The sequence below is a fragment of the Anthonomus grandis genome, chromosome 7, assembly GCF_022605725.1.
Source record: "Anthonomus grandis grandis chromosome 7, icAntGran1.3, whole genome shotgun sequence".
NCBI classification, from domain to species: domain Eukaryota; kingdom Metazoa; phylum Arthropoda; class Insecta; order Coleoptera; family Curculionidae; genus Anthonomus; species Anthonomus grandis.
In genome coordinates, this window is record NC_065552.1 from 30,026,418 (window position 1) to 30,051,722 (window position 25,305).

At 32.6% G+C, this 25,305-nt stretch overlaps 1 protein-coding gene across 1 annotated transcript in view; it reads left to right on the forward strand.

The window, feature by feature from the left end:
- The first annotated feature begins 3,790 nt into the window (after positions 1 to 3,790).
- Positions 3,791 to 25,305, forward strand: part of LOC126738217 (WD repeat and FYVE domain-containing protein 3) — a 111,763-nt gene continuing 90,248 nt past the window's right edge. The window contains exons 1-9 of the mRNA XM_050443437.1: positions 3,791 to 3,937; positions 4,360 to 4,577; positions 4,640 to 4,826; positions 8,242 to 8,462; positions 8,519 to 8,711; positions 14,465 to 14,651; positions 14,708 to 15,266; positions 18,750 to 18,979; positions 19,042 to 19,225. Of these exons, the coding sequence (XP_050299394.1) occupies positions 4,368 to 4,577; positions 4,640 to 4,826; positions 8,242 to 8,462; positions 8,519 to 8,711; positions 14,465 to 14,651; positions 14,708 to 15,266; positions 18,750 to 18,979; positions 19,042 to 19,225 (1,971 nt within the window). The 5' untranslated portion in view covers positions 3,791 to 3,937; positions 4,360 to 4,367. The remainder of the gene's footprint in view (positions 3,938 to 4,359; positions 4,578 to 4,639; positions 4,827 to 8,241; positions 8,463 to 8,518; positions 8,712 to 14,464; positions 14,652 to 14,707; positions 15,267 to 18,749; positions 18,980 to 19,041; positions 19,226 to 25,305) is intronic.

Genomic DNA, 25,305 nt, shown 5'->3' on the forward strand with positions numbered 1-25,305 from the left:
GTTTCTGTAGGTTTCCAAATATTGCCGCCATGTTATTTATTTACTACTAGGAGTGTTCGAATAATAAATGCCGGTTGCGATGAAAGTGACAGCTGACAAATAATTGACAGTTTACGTGTCAGGTTTAACCGTTACCAATCGAACGTGCCTAGTTGAGGTTCGCAGTAAAGAGGATTTCTCAGGAAATCCAAATTCTGTAAGTGCGTGACGGACTGAAGGAACAAATCCGTAACAGACTTAAATTTATAGCGTAATCTTTGGGGTAAAAATGTAGCACGAGTGCGGAACCCAGGGCAAAATTTAGAAACCATTGGTGTGATTAGTGCAGGTTTGTGTAATCCATTGGGGAACCAATGGTGGCACTTTTTGCCTTGAGCGCACCCAGTTCCGCACGGGCCCACAATCCCCACAAGCTGTGGGAGGTCGTGCGGCTCTAGTTCATATACCGTAAGTAGAAAATATGGCGGCAATTTGATAAATAATTGCATATAAGCAAAACTAAATTTTAAGTAAAGGTAACGTAATGCATAACCTCAACTAACAACAGCCAATTTTTGGATTTTCCCCTCAAGGCTAAATCCAAAAAACCATCGGCAATGCAATAGTGCGGTTTTTTACCTGAACCGAACCAGTGTCGGTGTCGCCCTAGTGCCACAATTTTTTTTACAATGGATGTCGCTATTTGAGTTTTTTTTAAGAAGTTTTGTAAACATTATCAATGTAGCATGTAGTTTAACTCTTTGAGTTAAACTACACGCTAGGGACACGCTGGGATCCGCGAATGTGCCGATGGGGCCGGAACCAATAGTTGGTATCGCCAAATGCGTTGCGGTCGCGTCAATGAAGGGTCTGCTGGACAAGTGGACCCATCGAAGATGGACTGAGTTCCCTGGTATGAGACAGGCCGAAGCGCACATAGGTGGGCCCTCTGCCTGTCTCACCAAAAATCTACTACGCCTAAAAAGACGCGAAATTCGGCTAGTGACAGGTCTTTTAACCCGTCACTGGCACTTAAGAAGCCATCTCCATACTATCGGTATTGCGGACAACCCGGAATGCCAATGGTGCTGTGAGGAGGATGAAACCGTTGAACATGTAGTCGGGGAGTGCTCAGCACTCACGCGCGCCAGGTTCAAATACTTGGGTAACACCTTCAGTGTACCGAGCGACTTTAAGTCCTTCAGACCAGAGAGCCTTATCGGTTTCTCTAAGGCCGTTGGCTCTGGTAACCCCTGATGATGGGTCCATCAGGAGACCTATATGCACAACTGCCTTGGCAGCCCACTGTTTCGTCAAACATGAACTCTTTGAGTGCCACAGTGAAATAACGAAGACCTTTTAAATTTTTATTTGTGGGAAGAACTGGATAGTGCACTATTTAACCTACATTATAAGTCCTACCATAGATCTAAGAAAAGTATATTTTGTATACAGGTATGGTTTTTTTATTTATTTTACACCGATGGTACATTAGCCGTCTATGGAAAACGGAACGTATTATTAATCTGAAAATTTGGTATCCGTGATAATACACAATGCCCTATGGGTCTAAAATATTTTTAGCACTGCAGCCTTCACCCAGTTAACACGTCGTTTTTTTCCTATCCTTTATAACCCGTTCCTAGACCTTCTGTTGCCCTTTGCCAGTGGTAGCTGAACCTATTCACGCTAGTAGCTAAGCCGGATGATACTGGATGCATCGTAAATGAACAGGAGTCATACCCGACGGTTTTACCGAATCTCCAATCGTACTGGCAGATTGCCCCGTCGCAGAGCCATTAAACTAACATGTCCAAGATTAGGCTTGCTTTGACAAAATGGTGACAGGGACGGACTTGTCTCGTCTTTGATAATAAAATTAATAAAATAAATGTGGTGTTACTATATTTTACTGAAAAAAAATGCAATAATGTATACAAGGCGTCAGTTTGAAAACTTTTAATGCAAATATCCCTGAAATTGAAAAAGTTAGAAAGGCGCAATATGGTACAAATGTTATACAGGTAGTGGGAACAACAACCACCAGATTTTAGTTATAGGGTGAGTTACCCCTTGGACCCGATGCACCCTAATCTCAACATTTTAAATGGCACTAACCTTTTGTAATACCTTAAGTTAATGATCTTTTGAAGTAGTATTCACCTGCATAAGAATTTTTCCTAAATTTTATACAGGGTCAAAGGAAGGTAAGGGTTCAATAAAATAAACTCTGCTTTATGAAGTGTTATCTTATTTAATTAAATGCTCAAAATGCTTTTCATTTTGCGCTAAAGAAAAATACAATTTTTTTAACTTATTTCTAAAACTCAGGAAAGCCTTCCCTTGGAATATATCCGTTGAAATATATCCGATGCACACTTTGTAATAAATCTGTTGCCAAAGATAATTAAGTACTTTACGCTGAACTGTTTTTTTAGTGTTTGCTGCTGATCAATATCCAAAGTTTATTTACTAAGTTGGAATACAGATTTTAGGTAACAAAAAGTAGATTTTTAGACCTAGAAAAAAAAATTTAGGAAAGAACACACACTGTTAAGGTTTACGTTAATTAAAACACCTGAATCGTTTTTGACAGACAGAAAAAAAGTCACGTTGTTGTCAACGACTAACTAACGCCGTCGAATAATCCCTCCACTTTCTTTACACATTAAGTGCATTTCTTAAATAAAGAAGTGGTTCACGATGGACTTGTTTGTTTAATTCAACTATAAAAAAATACAGTCCACAATTAACCCTTGCTGTTCCCAGCAGCAGAGACACTACACAGTTTGGTGATCTAGCAGCGGAGCAGCAACAAAACACACACAGTATCCAGAAAAAAACAATGTGGGGGCGGGAATATTGGGTGGTTCTATTGTCTGGCCTCTATTCATTAATGCTAACCTTAAGGGCGAAACTTACTTGGAAATGTTAAAAGCCACCATTCAACCTAAAATAATTCAAGAAATCAGTTGGATATTCATGGGGTTAGGAACCAAAACAAAGATATATTACATTCTTAAGAAAATGGAGCGCCACCCAACTATATTCTTCCTGTGAGGTAATTTTTACATGATGCGTTTTCTGATCACTGGATTGAGTGAAACAATCTAATGCAAGGGCTGACGAGATCATCAGATCTAACACCCCTTAACTTTTTTCTCTGGGTTAACCCTAACACTGTTTAATACGCAACGAGCTTCACTAAATGATCTTCGGATTATTACAGAATGGGCATCTATTCTTAGAGAAGTTTTTCAAAATGTGAGAAATGAGTTTGAAAATAGATTATTCTTTTGTTTAGCCCAAAGTAAAATTCATTTTGGGTAACTAATTAAATAAATTCATAACACTTCATAAAAGCAGAGTTTAGTTTATTTAACTTATATGTTTCTTTGACCTTGTAAAAACTTAGGAAAAATTCTTACGCAGGTGAATACTACTCCAAAGCCAAAGTTAAATTTTTGATTTTTCACGTTCATTTTATTATTGTTGTTGAAATTCACGACTTTTATTAAATTGTATATACTCTAATTTTTTGTGGCAAATAGCAAGTCAAACAAAAAAACTTTAAGGGAATTCATTGTTATTGTAAGTTTTTATCACAATAAGTCCTCGTGCTTTTTAAGTTGTTTTAGGCCGCTAACCTATCGAGATCAACGCTATCTCTTGATGCATGTTTTTAGAAATTACGTTAAAATTTGTAACTTGTGCCATAAACTAATTATGTGAATTATACTTTAGCTGTTAAATGTCATCTGATTTGACAAGCGACAGGTGACAATTAGTATTGACAGCTTTGACAAGTCAATAAGTGTCAGGGTCGTTTGTTATGTTTTTGCAATTTTAGCAAAAAAAATAATAACTTTTTGCAATCAGAAACTTAAATTTTCGTGAAAATGACTTGATGACAACAGCTAAAATACTTCAACTAATAACAGGGGCTGCCTAAAAACTCGTAAGTTTTATCCTGTTTGTTGAAATCTCAAATAGAATTCAGTCAATAATGTTTCCCTTGAATAGATTTAGAATCAATAAAGGGTCTATTTTTATTATTTTACTCCATAAATGTTCAGTTTTCCATTTAAGTGTTTAAGTGACTTAATAGTTTCATAAACCTCGGCTTTTTACAAACTGCTTTTAAATCTAATTTGCATAGTAAACACAACCCAACTATATTTGATCAGTGGGGGCGGTCAATTAACATATAGCTTCATTTTTCTACAATACTGAATGAACTAGGATTTTGTTTCATGTTTCTAAAAACTAAAGTTATTTTATTATTTATTTATGTCATAAAATAGGTTTTTATAATATATAAAATTTAACTTTTTCCACTTTTGACTTATTTTTCGTTAAATGAAACATTTCATCTTAAAGGCTCCAGGATGAACATAATGCGGAAATTGCGCAACCCTGGAGGCGGCTCCAATGCCTCCAGCATAGAAAGTACAGCAGGAGATCCTTCATCTTCGCATACTCAGTTAGGTTTAATGCATTTAAAAAAACTGTTCTTGGAGTATATGCATCCTCCACAACCACTCACAGATCAAGAGAAGGATGATAAGTTGTACAATATGTTACCATTGTTTTGCAAGGTGAGGTTTATTGTAAAATTTTGTCATTTGGAAGATAGTATAACCATGTAAATTCGACATAGGTTTTCGGAGCCAGTCCAACCTGTGATATGAATGAAAAATTCTGGGATATTTTGGCATTTTGCCATCAGGTTTCTGTGCTGATGGTATCAGAGATTAGAAAAAGGGCATCAAACCAGAGTACAGAAGCAGCTAGTTCTGCTATAGCAACTTTTTTGGAAATTGAAAATTGTGAGGAGTCAAGCAATGGTAAGTGCATTGTGTAATTATATTTTATTCTTTTATGAAAACGATAATATGTAAAATCTGATTTTCAAATGCTTATATTTGAATAACAACATGATTTTTTTTTATTCAACTTGTACAGGATTTTTTATCATATATTGACATCTACCTCAAACCAATGATTAAAGTTTATCTATCTAAAACCTCATCTTCACTTGATTATAGTCTTTCTCTGATAGATGAAAGTCTGCAGCATTCATATACAACATATTTAAAACCACTTACCTCAAAAATTAAAATAATACAGAGATTTCACTTTTCAGACAAAATTTATTTCAACATTTAAACCCTCAATTGAACCTTACACTATAAATAAATACATAAACATACCTTAATGAGTCTATAGGCATAATATGATATGATTTTTTTTAACCAAACATTTTTGTTTTTTCTTCTTTCATTGAGAAAGATTTTAATATTGTTGATTTCTATATTTATTTTAGTCCTGTTCTTTTTAGTCATTGTAGTTCATATAAATGTGCATCTCATTTATATAAATGTTTTTATTAACTAGTTTATTTTTAATTTTTGCTAGTAACTACTGTTCAAGTAGGCAAATATTAATACATCTAATATTTCAGTATAATTAATTATAGATAGGAATAATGTTTTATTACCATAAGTATATTTTTAATCAGTTGTAAAAAAATTACATAAAACCTAAAATACCATAAAAATTACACATTTTTTTAATGACATTTTACAAAGTGCCCCATTGAAAAAGCCCAGTAAAGGTTATGGCATTGATGTGAAAATTTAAAAATATCCTTGAAAACATGATTTATGGTCCCAGGATTTTATTATTAAATATTGTTTATTTGGTCAAAAAAAAAACTGTTATGAGTTATGCAATGAGGTTACTTAATAATTACCATATTACATTTAAAAAAAATTGACTAAATAATTGAATAGAAAATATGTCTTAATATATACAGTAGTGGCCATAATTATAGCAACAAGTACATTTTTCCTTCAAATTATATGATGTGGTAGATTAGAAAAAAAACTGGTATATATTATGATGTATTTTTTATAAAGCTTTTTATTTATGTTTATTTTTTTGTTACTTTATAAAAGAAATAAAAAATGGGAATTTTTTTTAGGAAACGGGTTGGACAAAATTATAGCAACACATTTTAGAAAAATCAATTTATTTATTCTCCAAAGTCAAAATAAGATTACAATACAATAATATTCTTCAGTATTTAGTATAGTACCCTTTAGCCCTTATAACAGCAATGCATCTTTTTGGCATGGATAAAATAAGTTTGTTTATAACATCATGATCGATTGACAACCAAGTATCCTGAAGAGCTTCGAAAAGTTCTCCAGCATTTTTGAAATTCCTGGTTCTACACCTGTTATCCACAATTTCCCAAAGATTTTCTATTGGATTTAAATCCGGAGATTGGGAGGGCCACTTCATAACATTAATTTTTTTATCATGGAGAAACTCTTTTATTAGCCTTGAAGAATGTTTTGGATCATTGTCATGTTGAAATTGATATAACAGCGGCATATTTTCTTCAGAATAGGGTAACATAACATTCTTTAATATATCCTTGTACATAAATCGATCCATAATCCCTTCTATTCTGTGAAGAGGTCCCATACCATACCCCGAAAAACAGCCCCACACTAAAACTGAACCACCATCATGCTTAACTGTAGGAGAAGTGTACCGAGGATTAAATCTTTTCCCTACAGGACGTCGAACGTATGCAGCACCATCACTTTTAAATAAATTGAATTTTGATTCATCGCTAAAAATAACTCTGCGCCACTGATCAATAGTCCAGCCCTGGTGTTCTCGAGCAAATTCAAGTCGGACCTTCACGTTCTTCTTGGAAAGAAGAGGCTTTTTTGCTGGTCTGCGTCTAAACAGCTTATTTTCAAATAGACACCGCCTTATGGATCGTTCACTAAGATCGGAACACCCACTGCCATCCAAAAGCCCTTTAATTTTTGAAGAGGACAAAAATGGGTTTTGCCTGGAAATCCGAACAATCATTTTGTCACTTTTTTTTTAAGTTTTCCGGGGACGTCCCGATTTTTTTTTGGGTACTACCAGCCCTGTGTTATTGTATCTTTTCACTATACGTGATACAACTGATCTGTGAAGAGCAAAATTTTTTGCAATGCATGACTGTTTGATGCCTGACTTATACTGATTAATTATAAGTTGCCTCACTTCAACAGACACGGTTTTACCACGACTCATACTGTTATTTAAATAAGTTAATAACTACCAAGAAATCACAATATAAATTGTTTCAATATTGCACTTCAACAGATTGAAAGAGCACTAAATTTCAAATGTTGCTATAATTATGACCAGGTGAAATATTTGCAATTACAAATATTTATTGTCAGCAAAAAAACAGGTAGGCTTTTTTTTATTTTAATGAGAAATTTTGTTTAAATATTAAGAGGCCATCTAAACCAGTGGCGTACTTTTACGATTAAATCATACATATAATAGTTATTATTAAATATTAGTAAAATTCAGATTTGTTGCTATATTTTGGCCACTACTGTAAGTTGAGTAATACCTCAATTGAAAGAAATTTATTTTATATATTTTCTACATTTTGGCACCTTATTTTTTAAATTTGAGTGCTGCGTTGCCAAGTTACGGTTATTTAAACATTGTAAATTACTTATTGACATTATTCCTGTAAGTGTTTTAATTACAAAAAGCTAAGATTATTTATCCAAACATGTCTTTTTAGATTAATATTATTTTTATTAAACTTTTCTATAGTCTTTACAATTATGGCTGAATAAGTTGTTTTAATAATGGTCTTTACAAAAGCACACTTCAAATTTATTTTATAAACACTTTTATTTTTGAGTTGTTCAGAGTGTTCTCCATTGTTCTCCAAACAAACATAAAGTCTATTCTCAAATTCTTCCCGAACATTTTAAAATACCACTTCTGGAAGAGCCCTACATGCCCCTGTAATTATTTTTTTTAAATCGTCGATATTATCAGGCTGAGATTTGTAAAAAACCGTTTTTAAATGCCCCTATAAAAAAAAATCTAACGGCATTAAGTCTAGTGACCTAGCAGGCCATTCTATCGGTCCCCCTCTACCAATCTATTGGTTAGGGACTCTGTTATTCAACTTGCACTAGCCGAAAATGCATTCTTTAACATAATCTATTAAATCACTAATATATAAAAGAAAACTTCTTCAAATGATGCTAAATTTATATTAATGTTTCAGCTGTTTTTTTTTACAATGTCTTACTCTTTAAAGTATTCTGAGTTATGATATATTTTATAAATCACATCTTTTCAAAGTATTGTATAAATCACATCAGTCACAAATAACTTTTGAATTTCCCTCTTAACAATAAATTAAAATTTTTTCAGGTTGGATGCTGTTATCAACTTTAAACCTATTAGCAGCTGGTAACACCGCCTTGATCCAAGTAATGTCAGAAGTTTCAGTGCCATCAACTCTCGTCCGATGTCTCTATTTATTTATCGATCTACCTCCCGACTCTTCACAAAAAGAAACAATCAACAAGGAAGGCGGTAGCGACTTTACGCCTTACGAACGGAGGGTTTTGTTACAGAAGATTTTCGTACAGGTTAGATCTTCAAGGCGTATATCTTCACATGATTTTCATTACATGTACTGATTTAGTTATTGGTGCGTCTATGCAGTCACAGGATAGCTGCTGAAGAGTTAGCGAAGAAAGACGATTTGACACTTTTATTTTCTGGTATTACGTCCAGTTGCCCACCTTATAATGTGATGTGGAGGAAAAGCGCCTCTGAGGTGCTTATGACAGTATCCAGGCATGGACTAACACCTCCTGTTATTGGATATATTCACAGTGAGTGCCGTGTATAATTTTTAATTAGAAACTAAATGTTTTTTTAAGCTTCGTGGTGAATGCTATGAAGTAAATATCAGGGGAAAAAAAAGATTGAATATTCCCAGGCATAATGCAGAGTTTTTCAAGTCCTGTTTCATATATCAGGGAGCTAGTTTATGTAACAAAATACCTGAGAATCTTAAAACATTAAGCTGTCCCTGTTTTAAAAAGAAACTAAAAGATTTGATCAGGAGTGGTAAGCTGTGATGAGTCAGTCTGTAGTAATTTTGTGATATGTAATTTTTTTTTTTTAATTTTTATACCGTGCTCAAAGCTTTTAAATAATGTCATGTATTTTGAAATTTGTCAGTATATTTGAAAGTGGATATTTTATTTGTTATTGCCTAATGGTTAAATCTTTATTGGTAATTGTTAAAAACCGCTCTGCGGATCTATTACCTTTTGACATTTTTGTTAATAAAAGATATTTTATTTTATTTTTTTATTTTATGTTTGTTATATACTGTGTGCAAAACGTCCCGATAATTCGCGAGCGTTTATCGCAAAAAAAGCGTCTTAAATAAGGATATCTTTTAGATCTAGTTTATAAAAATATTTTTACCTATAGAGAAGACCTCAGAATGCACGATATAAATACAAATTTCGTTTTTCTAAATGGAATGGTATTTTATTAATTTTTGAATTCTAGACTGGTTTCTGGATGATTAAAATGTAAAATATGTTATCTTGAATTACAAATAATACTACATAGTTTTATTCTTCAAAATTTATTGAAAAAATAATGTTAACTACCTAAGTACAGGAAAAAAAGTTTTCAAATAACTAAAAAAAATGTATATAATAACTACTTCTTTTTGTCCTTCTTTTTACATCTGCAAAAAGTAGGAAAAAAATAGTTTAAGCAAAAAGATACAATATGTTCAATAGGTGGAAAGGAAAATTAAAGTTGTTTCTATGGAAAAATGTTTCAATAATTGATAAAATACCTAAAGTAACGTGGGTCTATACTTTTATTGTTATGTCCCTCTAGATGAAATAAACATTCTTCTTTAATTTATCTTCTATTCTATTTTTCCTAGTTTAGCAATTGGTACCCTTTGTTGCGTTACATGTCTCAGCTACGCTATTTTCCTGCATTTTATCGTGGCCAGCAAATTGGGGTTTTCTTCCTATCATCGCCAACATTTTCTCGTTGATTTTCCTTGACACTTTCTAGATTCACATTTGACATGCTTCCAGCCTATTCAATGTGCTAACCTTCAATGGTACAGATTATATATAACATTTTGTGAATCTTATTCTGAGATTGAGGTAAAAGTCAGAGATTGTAAAAACGTTTTTGAATCTCATGAATGAGCTCGCTTTTTCCCTCTGGCATTTGATGACGCCTTAGCGATGAAAATGATCGTTCTGATGAGGCTGTAGATACAGGTAACGTAGCCAGAATTTGCAACAGAGTATGAATATTGGGAAACAAAATGTAGATAATGCATCAAGAGCATTTTTTGGCCTTTCTGCTTGAGGCAGCTTAATCCATTTTTGTTTCCACAACTGTAGTTCTGCAGATAACGTATCTAGGTCCAAAAATTCCTCATATGGTAACAAGTCTTCCATTTTTACTATGTGTGCTTCGCACATATTTGGTACTAGACAATATAACAATGAAAGTGATTTTTCGTGATTTGCAAATCTTGCAGATTTTCATTAGTTCTTCTATAAATTGATCAAAAAAAGGAATTGCAACTGTGATTCGAAAATATTCCTCTGCAGTAGCTACCATGGCATTAGAACGATTCTGCTGTCGTGAAACTATTCTAGGTATTTTTATGCATTCTTCATCATCTATAGACTTTATAATAGCTTCAGATTTTTTACAAATATTTTTGAATTCTTGATCTATATTCAGTCTCATATTCCTGACCTGACTAATAACAGTATTCACATGCTCAACAGCGCTAAATAGATCAAAATCCACAGTCTGGAGAATTCTGCATAACGGTAGAGTAAAAGCAAATAAAGTGGACGCTGTTAATATACTGATAAACTCACTGGTCATAATAGCTCGAAGGAACTGCAAAGCTTTTGAAGAAGTTTCGATGTCTCTTACTTGTTTTAGTTCTTCTAATGTTTCAATAATGGGTTTAAAAACTTTAGTAAACCTAATTAGTCCATCATGATTTTCCACCCACTGAGTTTCACACATGGATGTTAACTTAGTCCATTTACTATTTGGAACATGTTCTTTAATTTTATTTTTTAATATCTCAGTGCGCATAGCTGATATTTTTATAAAATTTGCAATAGATTTTATTGTTCCAATATAATTTCTGATACTCTGAACCTTACAGGAATGGGCAAGAGCTAAATTTAAAGAATGAGCACTACAGTGCACATATATTGCTGCTGGATATTTTTCTCTAATTATAGCCTGAACACCTTTAAAACATTAAAAAGTAAATTTAAAAACAAAAAATTTTAGGTATCAGTCGTTTCAATTTTATTTTACGTTATAAGATTTTCGGGGGGGGGGAATTTGGGGGTTTGAACCCCCAAAACCCCCCCTAGATACGGCCCTGATAGTAGGGATGCCGCTGACACTCGCTACGGTCCACGCGGCTTTTGCCTTGGCTAGAGCCGGACTTAAACATTTTTTTAGATATTATTCTCTTGTAAAATAAAAATACCTACATAGTACAAATATTTAATTTTTAATATTAATAAAGTTCATACATTAACAAAATATTTAAACAAAAATAAACATCGCATTTCTACATCTAACAACGACGATATAGAAAATTTTGTAAAAACGCTATCAAAATAGTCACTAAGTACGGCGCTGAACTAGGCGATACACCTATGAACACAGTTCGATAAACAGTGAGCTCGGCATCCGGAGATTTAGAGAATTTATTATCTAATGTTACAGGGAAATATGCAACCAATACATTAAGAGCTGTTTTCTTATAAAAAAATAACAGTAACTTGCCGATTTACACTATGAAAATTAAATTATTTACTTAGCTTTTAATAACAACAATACAATTACACAACAAATTTAAAGTACACGATATCTATAATTTCCATAAGTGTAAAAGTTGATTTCTTTTTCGTAACCTTTAGTATGCTGGTATTTCTTACGAGAGAAATTTAGTCCAAAAAAAACTCACTTAATGTTTTAAATACATCACTATACATATAATGTATTTAAAATATTAATAAAAAGGTATATACACACAACTACAAATTTTTCTTTAAAGGAAATACGGCAAAAAATATTAGATACAAATAATAAATGTAAAGGGTGGGAAAAAATAACTCCTAAATTTAGCAAAAAATAAACAGTACTAATACTAAGCATGAAAATGCTTTAAGGTTTTATGTGAAAATTCATCTAATCAAAACTAAAATTTTTCGATTTTTTGTATTTCGAAAATTTTGTATTTTAACTAAAACTGAAAACTATAACAAAAAAATCTTAACTTAAAAAAGATATGGAAAATATGTACACATATTATATATAGGTTTAAGGAAAATTATTCTGAATCAGAATTATCGCTAAAATCACTGCTGACAGAATCTTCTTAATTTATGTCTATATCATCAATTAATGTCCTTTCCTCTCGTATAATATATTTTTCGACTTCCCGGTTTCGATTCTCATTTTTCTTTGAAGTGACTGTCCTTTGCTATGAGATAATGGGCTCTGATGTTAAAAGTAGTATTTTTAATAAATCCATATTACATTTTGTTCTAGAATACTTGCGTGTGAGAAATAATCGATATTTTCTTGCCTCTTTATGCCTCGCTTCTAAAGCATCTTCGGAAAGTTGTCCTATAAGTAAAGGAAATGAATCAAGTATTTCAGATCCGTGTACCAGAACCTTATGCCTACTTGGCATGTAATACCAATTATATAAATCTAAATATAATTGTTTAGTCTCATCTAAAAGTTTCTTAAACTCTAGTACCTGAATGTGACAGCCACTAGAAAGAGTTCCAAGAATAGTCGAAAAATTTATTATAAGACGCTTGTCTATTCCTGTTATTTCAGAGCTTAAGTCTGGATTGTAAAAAAAGGGAGCTGTATTGCCATCGTTGCTTGACCCGTATCCTTGCTTTGGTTTGTCCATAATCAGGCCCATTTTTTATTTAAAATCTGACTGTATTTTCTTTTTGTTGTTTTCCACTATTTGCTTATTTTCTGCTCCTTTAACTTGCCAAGATCTTATTTGCAATCGATAACTAATGTGAAGTAAGCACGCAAAAAATCTTATCCAGCAGTGTAATGTGGACAAACCAAAGCTATAGTTTTCTACTTTTAAAAGACGGTTGGTATTTGGCAAACTCATTTCTTTCGGACTTGACCCATAGATGATGCATCTGGATATTGCGTTTGTGTCAGAGAGAATATTTGCTACACTACCATCCATCATAGTGAACAATATTTTAAATGATACTATACAAGTAGTTCCGTTTTGAAATTTTAAAATAAAATTATTAAGGTCATTAATTTTATTTCTGCTTTGCTTGGTGAAGTGAGTTTCAACTTGAGGCAAGGGATTGCTCAAATTTAAAAGGGAATGGATTTTTTCATAATTAAATAGTTTTGGATTTTAATTCCGATGGCCATGTCTCAAAAAGATCCGCTCAAAAGATCCGCTTCTTTATTGATTTGACATCCTTTGAAAAAAAAAATATTTAAAGCTTCGTCGCAGACTGACGCAGATAAACTATATACGAAATGATAATATATAAATGTATTAACAATAAAATGTAAAAACTACAAATGGTTTTAAGAGGCTTTTTTTATATGCCTTTTCAAAGTTTCAAATTTAAAGAGAAATATAAAATAATTGCAAACTACTTTTACATTTATTATGGTTAAATGATAAACGACTTTAAAATTTTTTAATACATGATATTAAAGTACATACCTTGTTGTACACTGTCCATGTTTAAAAAAGATTTCAACTTTTAACCGCTTGTCTTGAAACACCAACAAAGTATACTCAAGTTTTAATAACAAACAGGTACTGGTCAACACACGAGATTTTATTATTTTTGGCGCAAATATTTATAAACAAAAAATGCTATTTGCAATAACATTTTTGTGAAATAGTGGCTATTAGTTTGTGGTCTTTAAGATAAGGTATTTAAATACTTCTGAAAAACAAGTCACTTTTTCGATTTTTGTCCATTGGTCGAAGCACTGTGTGCTGGTTTCTTTATGCTGTGGTTTTGACATAACCAAGTACCCAGAATGTTAAGCTTTTTTCCTCCTTGTATGTGACTTTGAATTCATATGCCATTTATTTTGATGCCTAATTGTTGTCCTTCGAGAGCTTCTTGGAAGATGTTTTCAAAGTAAATTTTAATCAGCAGAAAGGATAGGACACATTCTTGTTTTACACCTCTAAGGATCTTCTGTACTTTTCTAATTTTGTTATTAAATATAACTGCTTTTTGTGGAAATTCTGTAGTGAAGTGATCTGCAGAAACACATCAAGCTGATCAATCTTTAATTTTCAAATTTTGTTGCATTGTTCTTTTTTGCGAGTGTGATAAAAAGAAGTTTAAGCCATTTGGTTGGGAATTTTTCTGTGTTGTAAATTTGGTTATAAATATTTAAAATAAATCTAAATATCCATAAGCCTCATTTGAGGTACCTTTTCATAAAGGGGCGCTTTCTTGCATTATTAAGGGGTCCTGCACTTTTTACACACAGTAGTGTATATTAATGTATGTTTTAGGTAAGTCTTGTGTGGCTCTCTGCATAGAAAACATGAAAAAAGTACCAGAAATGGCACCGTTGGAATTAGTGGAGATGTTTGTGACGCTTTTTTGCTTTTTAAAAGACTCTAGCGACGTCTCCGCCACATTATTGGACGATTTTAGACTGGCCCACGGTTATTTGTTTTTATCCGAATTTTTATTAAAGTTAGTATATTACGATTGCATGCAAACAGAACCTCATTATTTTTCCGACTTTTCAGATCAGAAACAGAAAAATCACAAGAGACCCAAGATTCGGTTCGCAATTTGGTTCTGATGATCGCCTCCCTTTGTATGTGCGGTTATATAGAACTAAAGCCCTCTCAAGCGTCTAGCGGTTCCTTATTTCAAATGCCGGGGTTTTTATTACCACAACCGTCCGGCAGAGGGAGCACCGTCAGAAATATCCAGGCGTTTAGCGTTCTACAAAGCACCTTTTTGAAGAGCAACTCGCCCCTAACTTGTTCCACTATCCTGGATGCCATTTCCAGCATTTATCAATCGGATAACGCGAACTATTTTATTTTGGAAAATCAGAACACACTCAGCCAATTCACCGAGAAAATACATCAAAAACCTCCGGAGATTCAGCGGAAGTTATTCGAATTAGTGGAGTTTCTGGTGTTCACGCTGAACTTCGTGCCTTGCAAGGAGTTGATTTCTATGTCGATTCTTCTGAAAACGCACAGTTTGAATTACGCCGAGTGCAGTATCGCATGCACAAAGACACTCCTCACCATTTTAAAGCACAATGTTATTTTTAAGGATGTTTATAGAGAGGTGAGTCGAAGTTTTTCTTTTAACATATACTATTTTTGCGAATATAATATAGTATGTCCGGATAAATACAGTATATTTATAATTGTGATAAATTAAGTTGGGACACTGCTTAGGTTACCAACATATGGGAAACTTTGTTATTATTGGTTTTATGAAAAACAGTTATTCTTTATAAAAGGTTCTGTATGGTCCAAAACCTAAAATAAAATAATCAAATATCAAATTTTATTAGTCGTATACGAGGTTTCCCAAAACATGTGAAATTTGCTAAAGAGTTATTACCTTTATTTTTCACAATATCGACAATTGTTATAAATATGCAATTATATCCTGGTACTTTAAACATATATTTTACAAAATTTTCTCAAATTACTTTTATTTAATACAAACATAACCTTTTCGTTCTAAACGTAATGAGTAAATTTTCACAAAACAAAATAATTAATCATAAGAAATAATCTCTTAATTTTTATTTGAAGACTTATTTATTTATTTATTTAAGTACAAGGCTCTCCTACAGATAGACTAAGCAATCCAATAATAGGAAAGCACAAAATATCTTAGTGAATTTTAAAATACAAATAAGCCATTTGCAAATTGCTACACTTTCACTAAACCTTTTAAATGTCCCAAGAAATAAACCTAAGTAACTTAGGTATTTGGTATTGTCTTTACAATCAAAAAAAAATATTTAAAAAACATAAGAAAATGAAGGCAAAATTAGATATGGGGATATACATATAAATGAGAATTCGACTTTTCCACCTCTTTGTAATTATTGTTTCTTTCTCTTAATTTGTCAAATTATAGCCGAAAACCATCACTTTATTCCCATACTCTTCTAATTCTCAGACTGAGATAGGGATATATAAATGAGAATTTGACTTTACTGCCTTTTTCTATATCATAAATAATGACTTTTATTAAAACAAAAATCTACACAATGAACAAATGCTCATACCTTATTTCTGTTTTAATGCAGTTTAAGTCTGGTGCAAGTCTAGCTTAAAGCTGCTCAACTGAACCAGAACCAACTATTATTATAGTTTATTATTATAAATAAACTATAATAATATTTTAGATATATCTACATATTAGCTAAACTAAAATAAGATAATAGATATATAATAAGATATAAATTTTATCTAAATGACTACACTATTAGATCATTGATTCTTTTATTACACAGAAAATATATTAAAAAATATTAATTAATAGATAAGAAAAAAAATATATATATAAGCAAATATTCCAATAATCTTAAGGTAAGAAATCTTAATATTATTATTAAATTTGGTTACTTTGATTAAATAAGTAAGTCTTGTACTTCATCTTAAAATTTTTAGGGCTCAAAGTAAGATAACATTCCGCTATTGAATTGTCTTGCTTTACAGCGTTGTATGAAAAGGATCGCCGGAAGATTGCAGTAGTATGCAGAGGCATAGTTAACTTTTTTACATTTCTAATATTAATATTGTGAACGGTATTTCGAAATTCTAAACGCTCTTTTATTGAATTGAGAGAAGACGGATTATTTAGCATCTTTAATAAGAAACAAGAAAAGTGCAAAATTCTACGATCATTCATCTTTAACCACCCAAGGTCTTTATATAAGTGTGAATTATGATCAAATTTGCGCAAACCACAGATAAACCTCAAGCAAGCATTCTGCACCTTCTGTATGCGATTTTTGCTCTCCACATCCAAAGAAAAACCATAAACGTAGTCACAGTATGTAAAATTACATAACACAAGAGTTTCACATAAGGTTTTTTGAAGGGATTTACTTAATATGTGCCTGTTGGTGTATAAAATTTTCAAAGAAAAAAATTATTTTTGTATAAGTTTTCTTAAATGTTCTTGAAATCTTGATTGAATATCGATAACAACCTCCAAGTTTTTAGTACTGTCGATAAATGTTAATTTCGAATTATTTATAATTATATTTAAATTATTCTTTAAAAACTCACAATTTTTTTTGTTATCAAAAACCATAACATTAGATTTTTCCGGATTAAGCTTTAAATTGTGATCCTCAGAAAATTGACATAAAAGTTTAAGATCTTCATTAATGCATAATTCCATTTCTTTAAAATCTTTCGTATCAAAGCACATTTACTGTAGATCTGCGTGTCATCAGCAAAAGCGTGAATCTTACAAAAGTTCAATGATTTTAGTAAATCTGATGTATAAATAAGGAACATTAAGGGGCCCAAAATTGACGCCTGGGGAACACCAGATGCTATAGCTGCTCTATCAGAAAAAAATATTATTATTAGACAGCGATTGGAATCTGTTGGATAGGTATGATTTTATAAGCAACAAGATTCGTTGTAAAATCCATAATATTGCAATTTGGCCACCAACAGATCGTGATTTACAGTGTCAAATGCTTTCGAAAACTCCAACAATACCAAAATCGTATTATTTTTTAAATCTTGTGCTCTAAATATATCATCCAGTACATTTTATCAAAGCAACCGATGTGCCATAACCATTTCTAAAAATACATTGAGTGTTAGTAATATTGTTATTGTTCATGCAATACTCATACAATTGCTCATACAGAATTCTTTCAAAAATTTTTGATAATAAAATTTTTGATAAAGCCGGAAGGATACTGATAATGCGAAGTTCATTAAAGTCACTGGGATTTGATGTTTTTGGCAGCGGTTTTCCCACAGAAAATTTTCCATTGATCGGGAAAGTAGCCAATCTTTATACAGCAATTTATGATATGGGTTATATACATATCAATGTAAGGACTGTAATATTTCAGCATCATCACATCATTTTCTTAATAGTATCTGGATCGCCTGGAAATATTGTTTTTTTCCTTTAATTTGTCAAATTATACCCGAAAAACATCACTTTATTCCCATACTCGTCTTATTCTCAGACTGACATAGGGATATATAAATGAGAATTCGACTTTTCCACCTTTGTCTATATCATCGCATCATTTTCTTTTAATCGTCTCTGGATCGAACATGTATATATACGATTATATAAGAAGTTTGCTAGACAATATATATATATATGTCCTTCATGAAAACATTTAAACTATATCGTCTTAGATTTGAAAAACTTAAAACTTGCCCCAATTTAACCGACCTTGTATCGCTTATGGCTTGTTTTCCTTAGATTTGGGACATCCTCTATATACTCAATAATTTCTTTATCCAGTCAATATTAGAAATTATTTCATGTAAGATAAGACCGAAGGCAAAGATTGTAGTATAACAGGTACAAGTAAAAATAAAAGATCGTGAAAAAAAGGCCTTACTCTAACTAAACATCTAACTTTTCAATTTTTTAAATTAACAACAGTCAAAATGGATTTTGCATAAACCCTAGTATCATATTTTGCTAAGTTATAAAGAAATTATATCTCATATTAAAGAAAATATTTCTCAAAACACAAAAGCTTGCAAAATTCCTGGGGTCAGTACGTAAAAATCTATCTATGTATATTCTTTCCAGGTGGGCTTACTTGAAGTAATAGTAACTCTACTAAGTCGCTACGCCAGCTTTTTGGAAAACAAAAAAACATTAAAGGATTACCAAATGCCATTGGGACAAGACAAATTGGGCGGCCTAATAATAGAAGCAATCATTCTATTGTTAACAGGCAGTATTGGAAACGCAAACGTTTTAAGAGAATGTGGCGGTGCTAAATGTGTACACGGATTAGTACAGTATTTAGATTGCAGGTATAAGAGTGTTTGCCATATTCCTGTTATGCAATATCTCTGTTTATATATTGTGCTTGTAGGTATGCAGCGTTAGGTATTATAAAAGAATTAATTTTAACAAGCGGAGGAGAAGACGATATGGCCCAATTATTAAATACCCTGCATTCAGCCCCTCACTCAGACCTGAATTTGAAAATTGATATTTTAGAGGCTTTGAAGTTGTGCTTGAAAGAGTCCCATCGAACTAGAACAGTTTTTCGTAAGGTAGGTGTTTATAATATATTGAAAAAAGTGATAAGAAATAAAGAAACACTATAAATAACATTATAAAAATAGCAGAAGTCAACTATTATAAAACTTAAATAAGTGAATACAAGAGACTTTAGAATGTATAAAATTAGACTACAAACGCTAGAAAAATTGGCCTTAATATTATCAGACATACTTGTCTCAAATTATTATTGATGAAACACAGAATTCGACAAACTTTTTAAAGCATGTAAACAGACACTTTACTAAGTTGAAACTCCTATCCCAATAACACGTATTAAAAAATCGGTCTGTAGACGTGTTAAGACATTGTTAATGCACTTTACTTTTCTGGAATTTTTATGAGACCTGACTGAGAGGGCATTCCAAACTATAACCTCAAATGTAATTTTAAAAATTTTCATTTAAATACATAACCTAACGGATATCTATATAGACCGTAAGAGGATGCCAGGTGGAAGTATATGATTTTATTCCGCTTGCCTTGTTGATGGTCGATAGTCGGCCAGATTTGAAAACGCGTTTTTATCTGTAGAAAATTTTAAAGTGTTTGCATCATTTTATACCGCTTGCCATTGTAATACATGCTCATTTACACTCAAAGACGCTTGAATAATGAAATTACATGAGATTACAGGCGACCGGCTTAGTTCAAAAGGTCACGAAAAACCAAAAAAATAAAAAAATGCATGTTTTTAAACAATTCAATTAGAAAAATGAAATTTTATATGAAAATATTACGCTACAGAAATTGGCAAGCATCGGACATTAACAGATTAACGGTACGAAATTTCCGGGACATCTTGTAAAATTTTTGCACATATATTACTGCTTCAAACGAAGAGAAACATCAATTTCGTAATAAAATAATGTCACAACCCGAAAGGCAAGCATGTATAATAAAACCATCTTATAAATAATAAAGTTGTAAAAAAAAATAAAAAAATTTGTGCAATTTGAAACTGTTTGCCATTTCGCATTTAATTAAAGGGCGATCAGATAAGTACGTGATAAAAAAGGCAAGCATCGGAGTGCAGAACAACATAAGAAACAATTAATTATTTTTTTTAGAGATAATAGGACAAATTTGCAAGTTTTTACAATTTGAAACTACCATTTCACATTTAATTAAAGGGCAATTAGATAAATATGTAATAAAAAAGCATCGATGTATAGCAGAAAAATATATGTAGGATTTGATGTGGATAGGAAGTTTAGGACAAATGTGACTTTCACACAAAAGTGCTAAGAAACTTTTTTACAGAAACCAAAAAAATCAACAAAGGACAAGAACAGACTAATGATATCGTGTAATGGTTTACTTTAGAATGCAAACGCAATTATTTAAGAGATCGGATGGTATCAGGGCCATAGCGATACTTTGCTTTGAGGCTGACAGAAGCATTATTAGACCGAAGAATCTATTGAATGTACTTGTTTTAGAAAAATTTATCGTGATTCGAGATTTCAATGCTTGAATTCTATAACCTCCTACTATCCTGATGATAGAGATTTGTATGTCCGAAACTTGTTGGGATATTATTAGGAACAAACAAAATGAATTAAGCGGATGAAGACTATGCATTTTATTTTCACCATGTATCCAATAACATTTCAATAACCACTATTAAAAGCCTTATACACGTTCGGTGGTTGAAAAATTTCGAATACGATTTTTGCGTAATGTGTAAGAAGGAGACGGAGTAGAGCGAGAACCAACTTGGCTCCACCCTGGGCGGCTATCGCGTCGTCGTTGCGCTTATCAGTCCGGTTAAAGTTCGGTTGCAATCCCTCGCATACCTATGTACGTGTTAGCCGATTATGTTTACAATTTATTTCAACCGTTGGTACGAAGACGGATACAGTAATAAAATAAAAATGGTTTTCACTGTTGATCAAAAGATTAATATCATTAAATGGTATTGTCATGCGGATAGTGCAGAAGAAGTTGTCGGCCGTTTTATATTTGCATATCCTGATCAGCAAGTCCCTACTGCTAAAACAATTTATAATATCTGGCATAAGTTTGAGCAGTCGGGATGTGTAAATCGGTGTGCAAAATGTTCTAGTGGCGATCAGGAAACTCGTCGAACACCTGACGCTAGGATTGAAAAGGAGGTCAAGGTGTGTGCTTTTATGGAAGTAAGTGAACCTTGTTCTAGCTCCCAAATTTCTGAAGAACTTGATATTCCAAGTCGTACAGTGCGTGATATTTTGAAAAGAAATAAGTACAAAGCCTATAAAATTAAAAACACTCAAGACATTTTTCCAGAAGATTTTAATTCTTCAGTCGTGAGATATTGGTCTCGGGAAAATCTACATTTGAGTGTACTATTACGAACTCAATATCCGCAAAAGGTAAATGTTTGGGCTGGTATTTTAGCCAATCACATTGTAGGCCCTTTTTTATTGATGGTACCTTAAACTCTGAGAGATATTTACTTTTATTGCAACAAAATATTATACCCGCTGTACGAAACTTGGATGTTAATTTTGAGGAAATTTGGTTTCAACAAGACGGATGTCCCGCTCACAACGCTAGACAAGTGCAGGACTATTTAACAAACACTTTTCCTGAACGGCTTATTTCCACAAGAGGTACAATACCATGGTCTCCGCGATCTCCAGATCTGACGCCTTGCGACTACTTTTTATGGGGCTATTTGACGGAAATTCTTTACCAACACCGACATGAAAGAGCCATTAATTTGGACGAATTGCGACTTAGAATTATTAATATTTCTAGGTCCATTACACCTGAAATGTTAGCCAATGTACGTAGAGAATTTTACGACAGGTTGGGATACTGTGAAGCCCAACAAGGAGGTGTATTTGAACACCTTATTAAATAATCCATTTAATTAGAATTATTATTTTGTTTAAGAGTTATTTTTCATTTTATTTTAGAATATTGTATTTAGTTTTCACCAAAGGTTTTTAAGATTTGAGCATATTAAAGTTGTTTTTTTGACTTGCGGTTATGAGCACGTTAAAAAACAACATAAATTTTTATCTTTCGTGTGCGCGTAAAATTCCAATACTTGATTCGAGGCTAACCTACCCATCTCCAAGCGCTTGCTAAATATCACTGCGAGCAAGCCGAAATTAAATTCACATTGGGAGCGGTACGGAGAATCGGCGTCGCTATCCGTGGGAGGTTACCGATGCAGTCGTTCTCTGTCTACTCTCTATCTATTAGGTCTAATACATTAAAACTCAATCCATAAGATTCAACTCGCCAAACGTGTATATAAAATCTATTTAGACTTAAATTTCGGAAAGCCATGCTGAAAAACAAATATGGTATTTTTCACTTTTGACAGATAATTTTAAATATTTGATTTCTCTCCTTTTTTTCTTATTGACAAATTGTTATCAAATGAATTTTATATAGTTTAGAATAGATATATTTTGGATGTTTTTTTACATTTGTTTCCACAAAATTAAAAAGTTAATAATCACATATTGGTGTGTTACCACACAAGTGTTTGGATACAGGTTGGCGAATAGAAGACTACATATAGGCATTATAAAGGGTAACACCGCTTCTCGATCTCATTTTGATTGCATACTGCACTGTTGAGTCTTAAAGCGTTATTTTAATTTTTTTCAATATTTATCATTATACAAACTAATCAAACCAGATGTATGAGCCATCATCAGTGCTAATTGTCAGTTAATCCCTGAAGTTTTCCATGGTGGAAACAAATTTAATAGTATCAAAATTATTCTAAGGAACGTAGTACTTTTAAAAATACTTTAACTTTCCCACCATCTAAGAATTACAATAAAATGTAAACAAAACACGAGGGACAGCAATGTGCCTCCCTTTTTAAATACTGTTCGTCCTGGATAGTGTTCTGTATAGTCTTAAGTATTTTTAAATGTACTACGTTCCCATTAAGGAAAACTATTGGGCTTAACTGACAATTATCACTGATGATGGCTCATACGCCGAACGCGCTCTTGCTAAGCTTTTAAAAATAAATTGCTTTGAATACATCTGGTTTGATTAATTTGTATTATCCTTCAAGCAACACAGCCACTTCCCTCTTCTATTTATCATTATGGCTATTTATACCCTTTCCGAAAAAGTTCAGTTGATTGAATAGTTTTATGAAGGCAATTCGGCAGTACAATGCAGGGATTTATTCTCAGTAAAAGTTGAAAATAGACCGACTCCTTGTGTTAACTGTTTTAAATATCGTGTCAAATTGCAAAACATCTTTTTGCCTCCAAGAATTTAGAAATTGATACACACATCAAGGCTCAAGGACCATTTATTGAGGGCCCAGGAAATAGAACGGCGGGTAGAAATGGTTTTTAGTGCTTTACTTTTGGGTTCAACATGATCCAGCAGATGTGTTGGAGAGGAACCGGGTATGCACCATAAAACTATGACAATTGGAAAAAACATAGATACAAGTATTTGAAGTTTCGTGAAGACCAGTGGCAAAGAATGGCATTTTGTGAAACCATGATGGAAAATGCAAATAAAAATGAAAATTTCTTAAAAATAATATTTTGTTTTCAGATGAGTTCTATTTTCCATTGCATGGTAAACACAATCCTTCCATTGTTCGTTACTGGTCTCAGGAAAACGAGCACAGAAGTTTTCAGTTTCGTACTCAGTATCCTCAGGAGTCGAAAGTTTGGGCTGGTGTTTTGGGCGTCCATATTATTGGGCCATTTTTCATTGATGGTACTTTGACCGCCGAAAAATACCTTGAGCTGCTACAAAACCAAGTTCTTGCCTTTCAACTGCTCTTTGATATAGATGTGGGATCGGTTTATTTTTAACAAGGTGGCTATCCTGCTCATAATCCGGTAATAAGACTAAAAGAATTTTTAACAAGTACTTCGCCTAATTGCTTTATTAGTAGGACTGGTAATATAAAATGGCTTCCAAGATCTCCCGATTTGTCACCAAATGACTTTTATTTGTGGGGTTATCTTAAGGAGACTATTTATTAGTGATGTAAATGAAGGAACGTTCCCTTCGTGCTATGGCGAATATTCGCGCACGTTCGCGCCCGATAAATCGTTCGTGCGCGCAAGATAGATCGTTCTCTCGTGCGCGAACGTTCGCCAGAGAATTTTCAGCACGATTCGGTATTCGGCGCGCTTTATTTACAAAAACTACTGTCGGCGTCGGCAACAGCATTAATCACAAAGACAAAGCGGCGCCGGCGCCGACAGCGGCGGTTCCCCGAATATTACGGCCGGTCTTTTTTGTAGCAATGCCGACTGTAGTTTTTGCATGTTATTTATGCATTTTTTGTCAACAAAACGAGTTCAGAGACCGATGAGTCCGATGACGAAGAGAGCGGGGCCTACAGTGTTCACGATTTCGATTCCCTAGTAGCATTGGGCCAGAAAGTTTCGATGAGCTTGACTACTCTTGATCTTGATATTGATCCACAATTAAAGTACCTGAGTTAGGTTAAAACTGTATTTTTGGTTTATTGCAGATTGCAGTTTATTTTTTTATATAAAGCTTTTTTTCGAGTTACTTTTTACTTCTTACATCATAAAACGTTTCTCATGTTATTTTCATGTTACTTTACCTACTTTGTATTTGTATTCACATAGCATAGCACACAAACTATGCTCAGTTTTTAAGAATATAATATCAAACCTGATCGGTAACATAAATTCTTGTATATTCTTTAAAAACCCCTTTAGATATAAAATTTGGTTATTTATGATGAATATTGTTATTCTATCCGGATTTATGAATATTATGATGTTAAGGTTTTTATAAAGTTAGAAGAATAATTCAGTGTCGGTATTTTACAAAGCATTAGGAGAATATTGAGCATTTTTCTAGGCATTTTGAGAAAAAATCATGAAAAATAAGTTTTTGAATACTTTACCACATCCCAAACATAAATTCTCAGTTTTTTTCGTTTATGCTTGTTTATTCTCGTTTATGCTCGTTCGTGCTCAGGGAACATTCTTTTAAATTACGTGCTTGAGAATTTTACATCACTACTATTTATAAACATCATAATAGTAGGCCAAATTTAGAGGAGTTGAGAAATACAATTGTTGAATCTGCCAATTCCATTTTA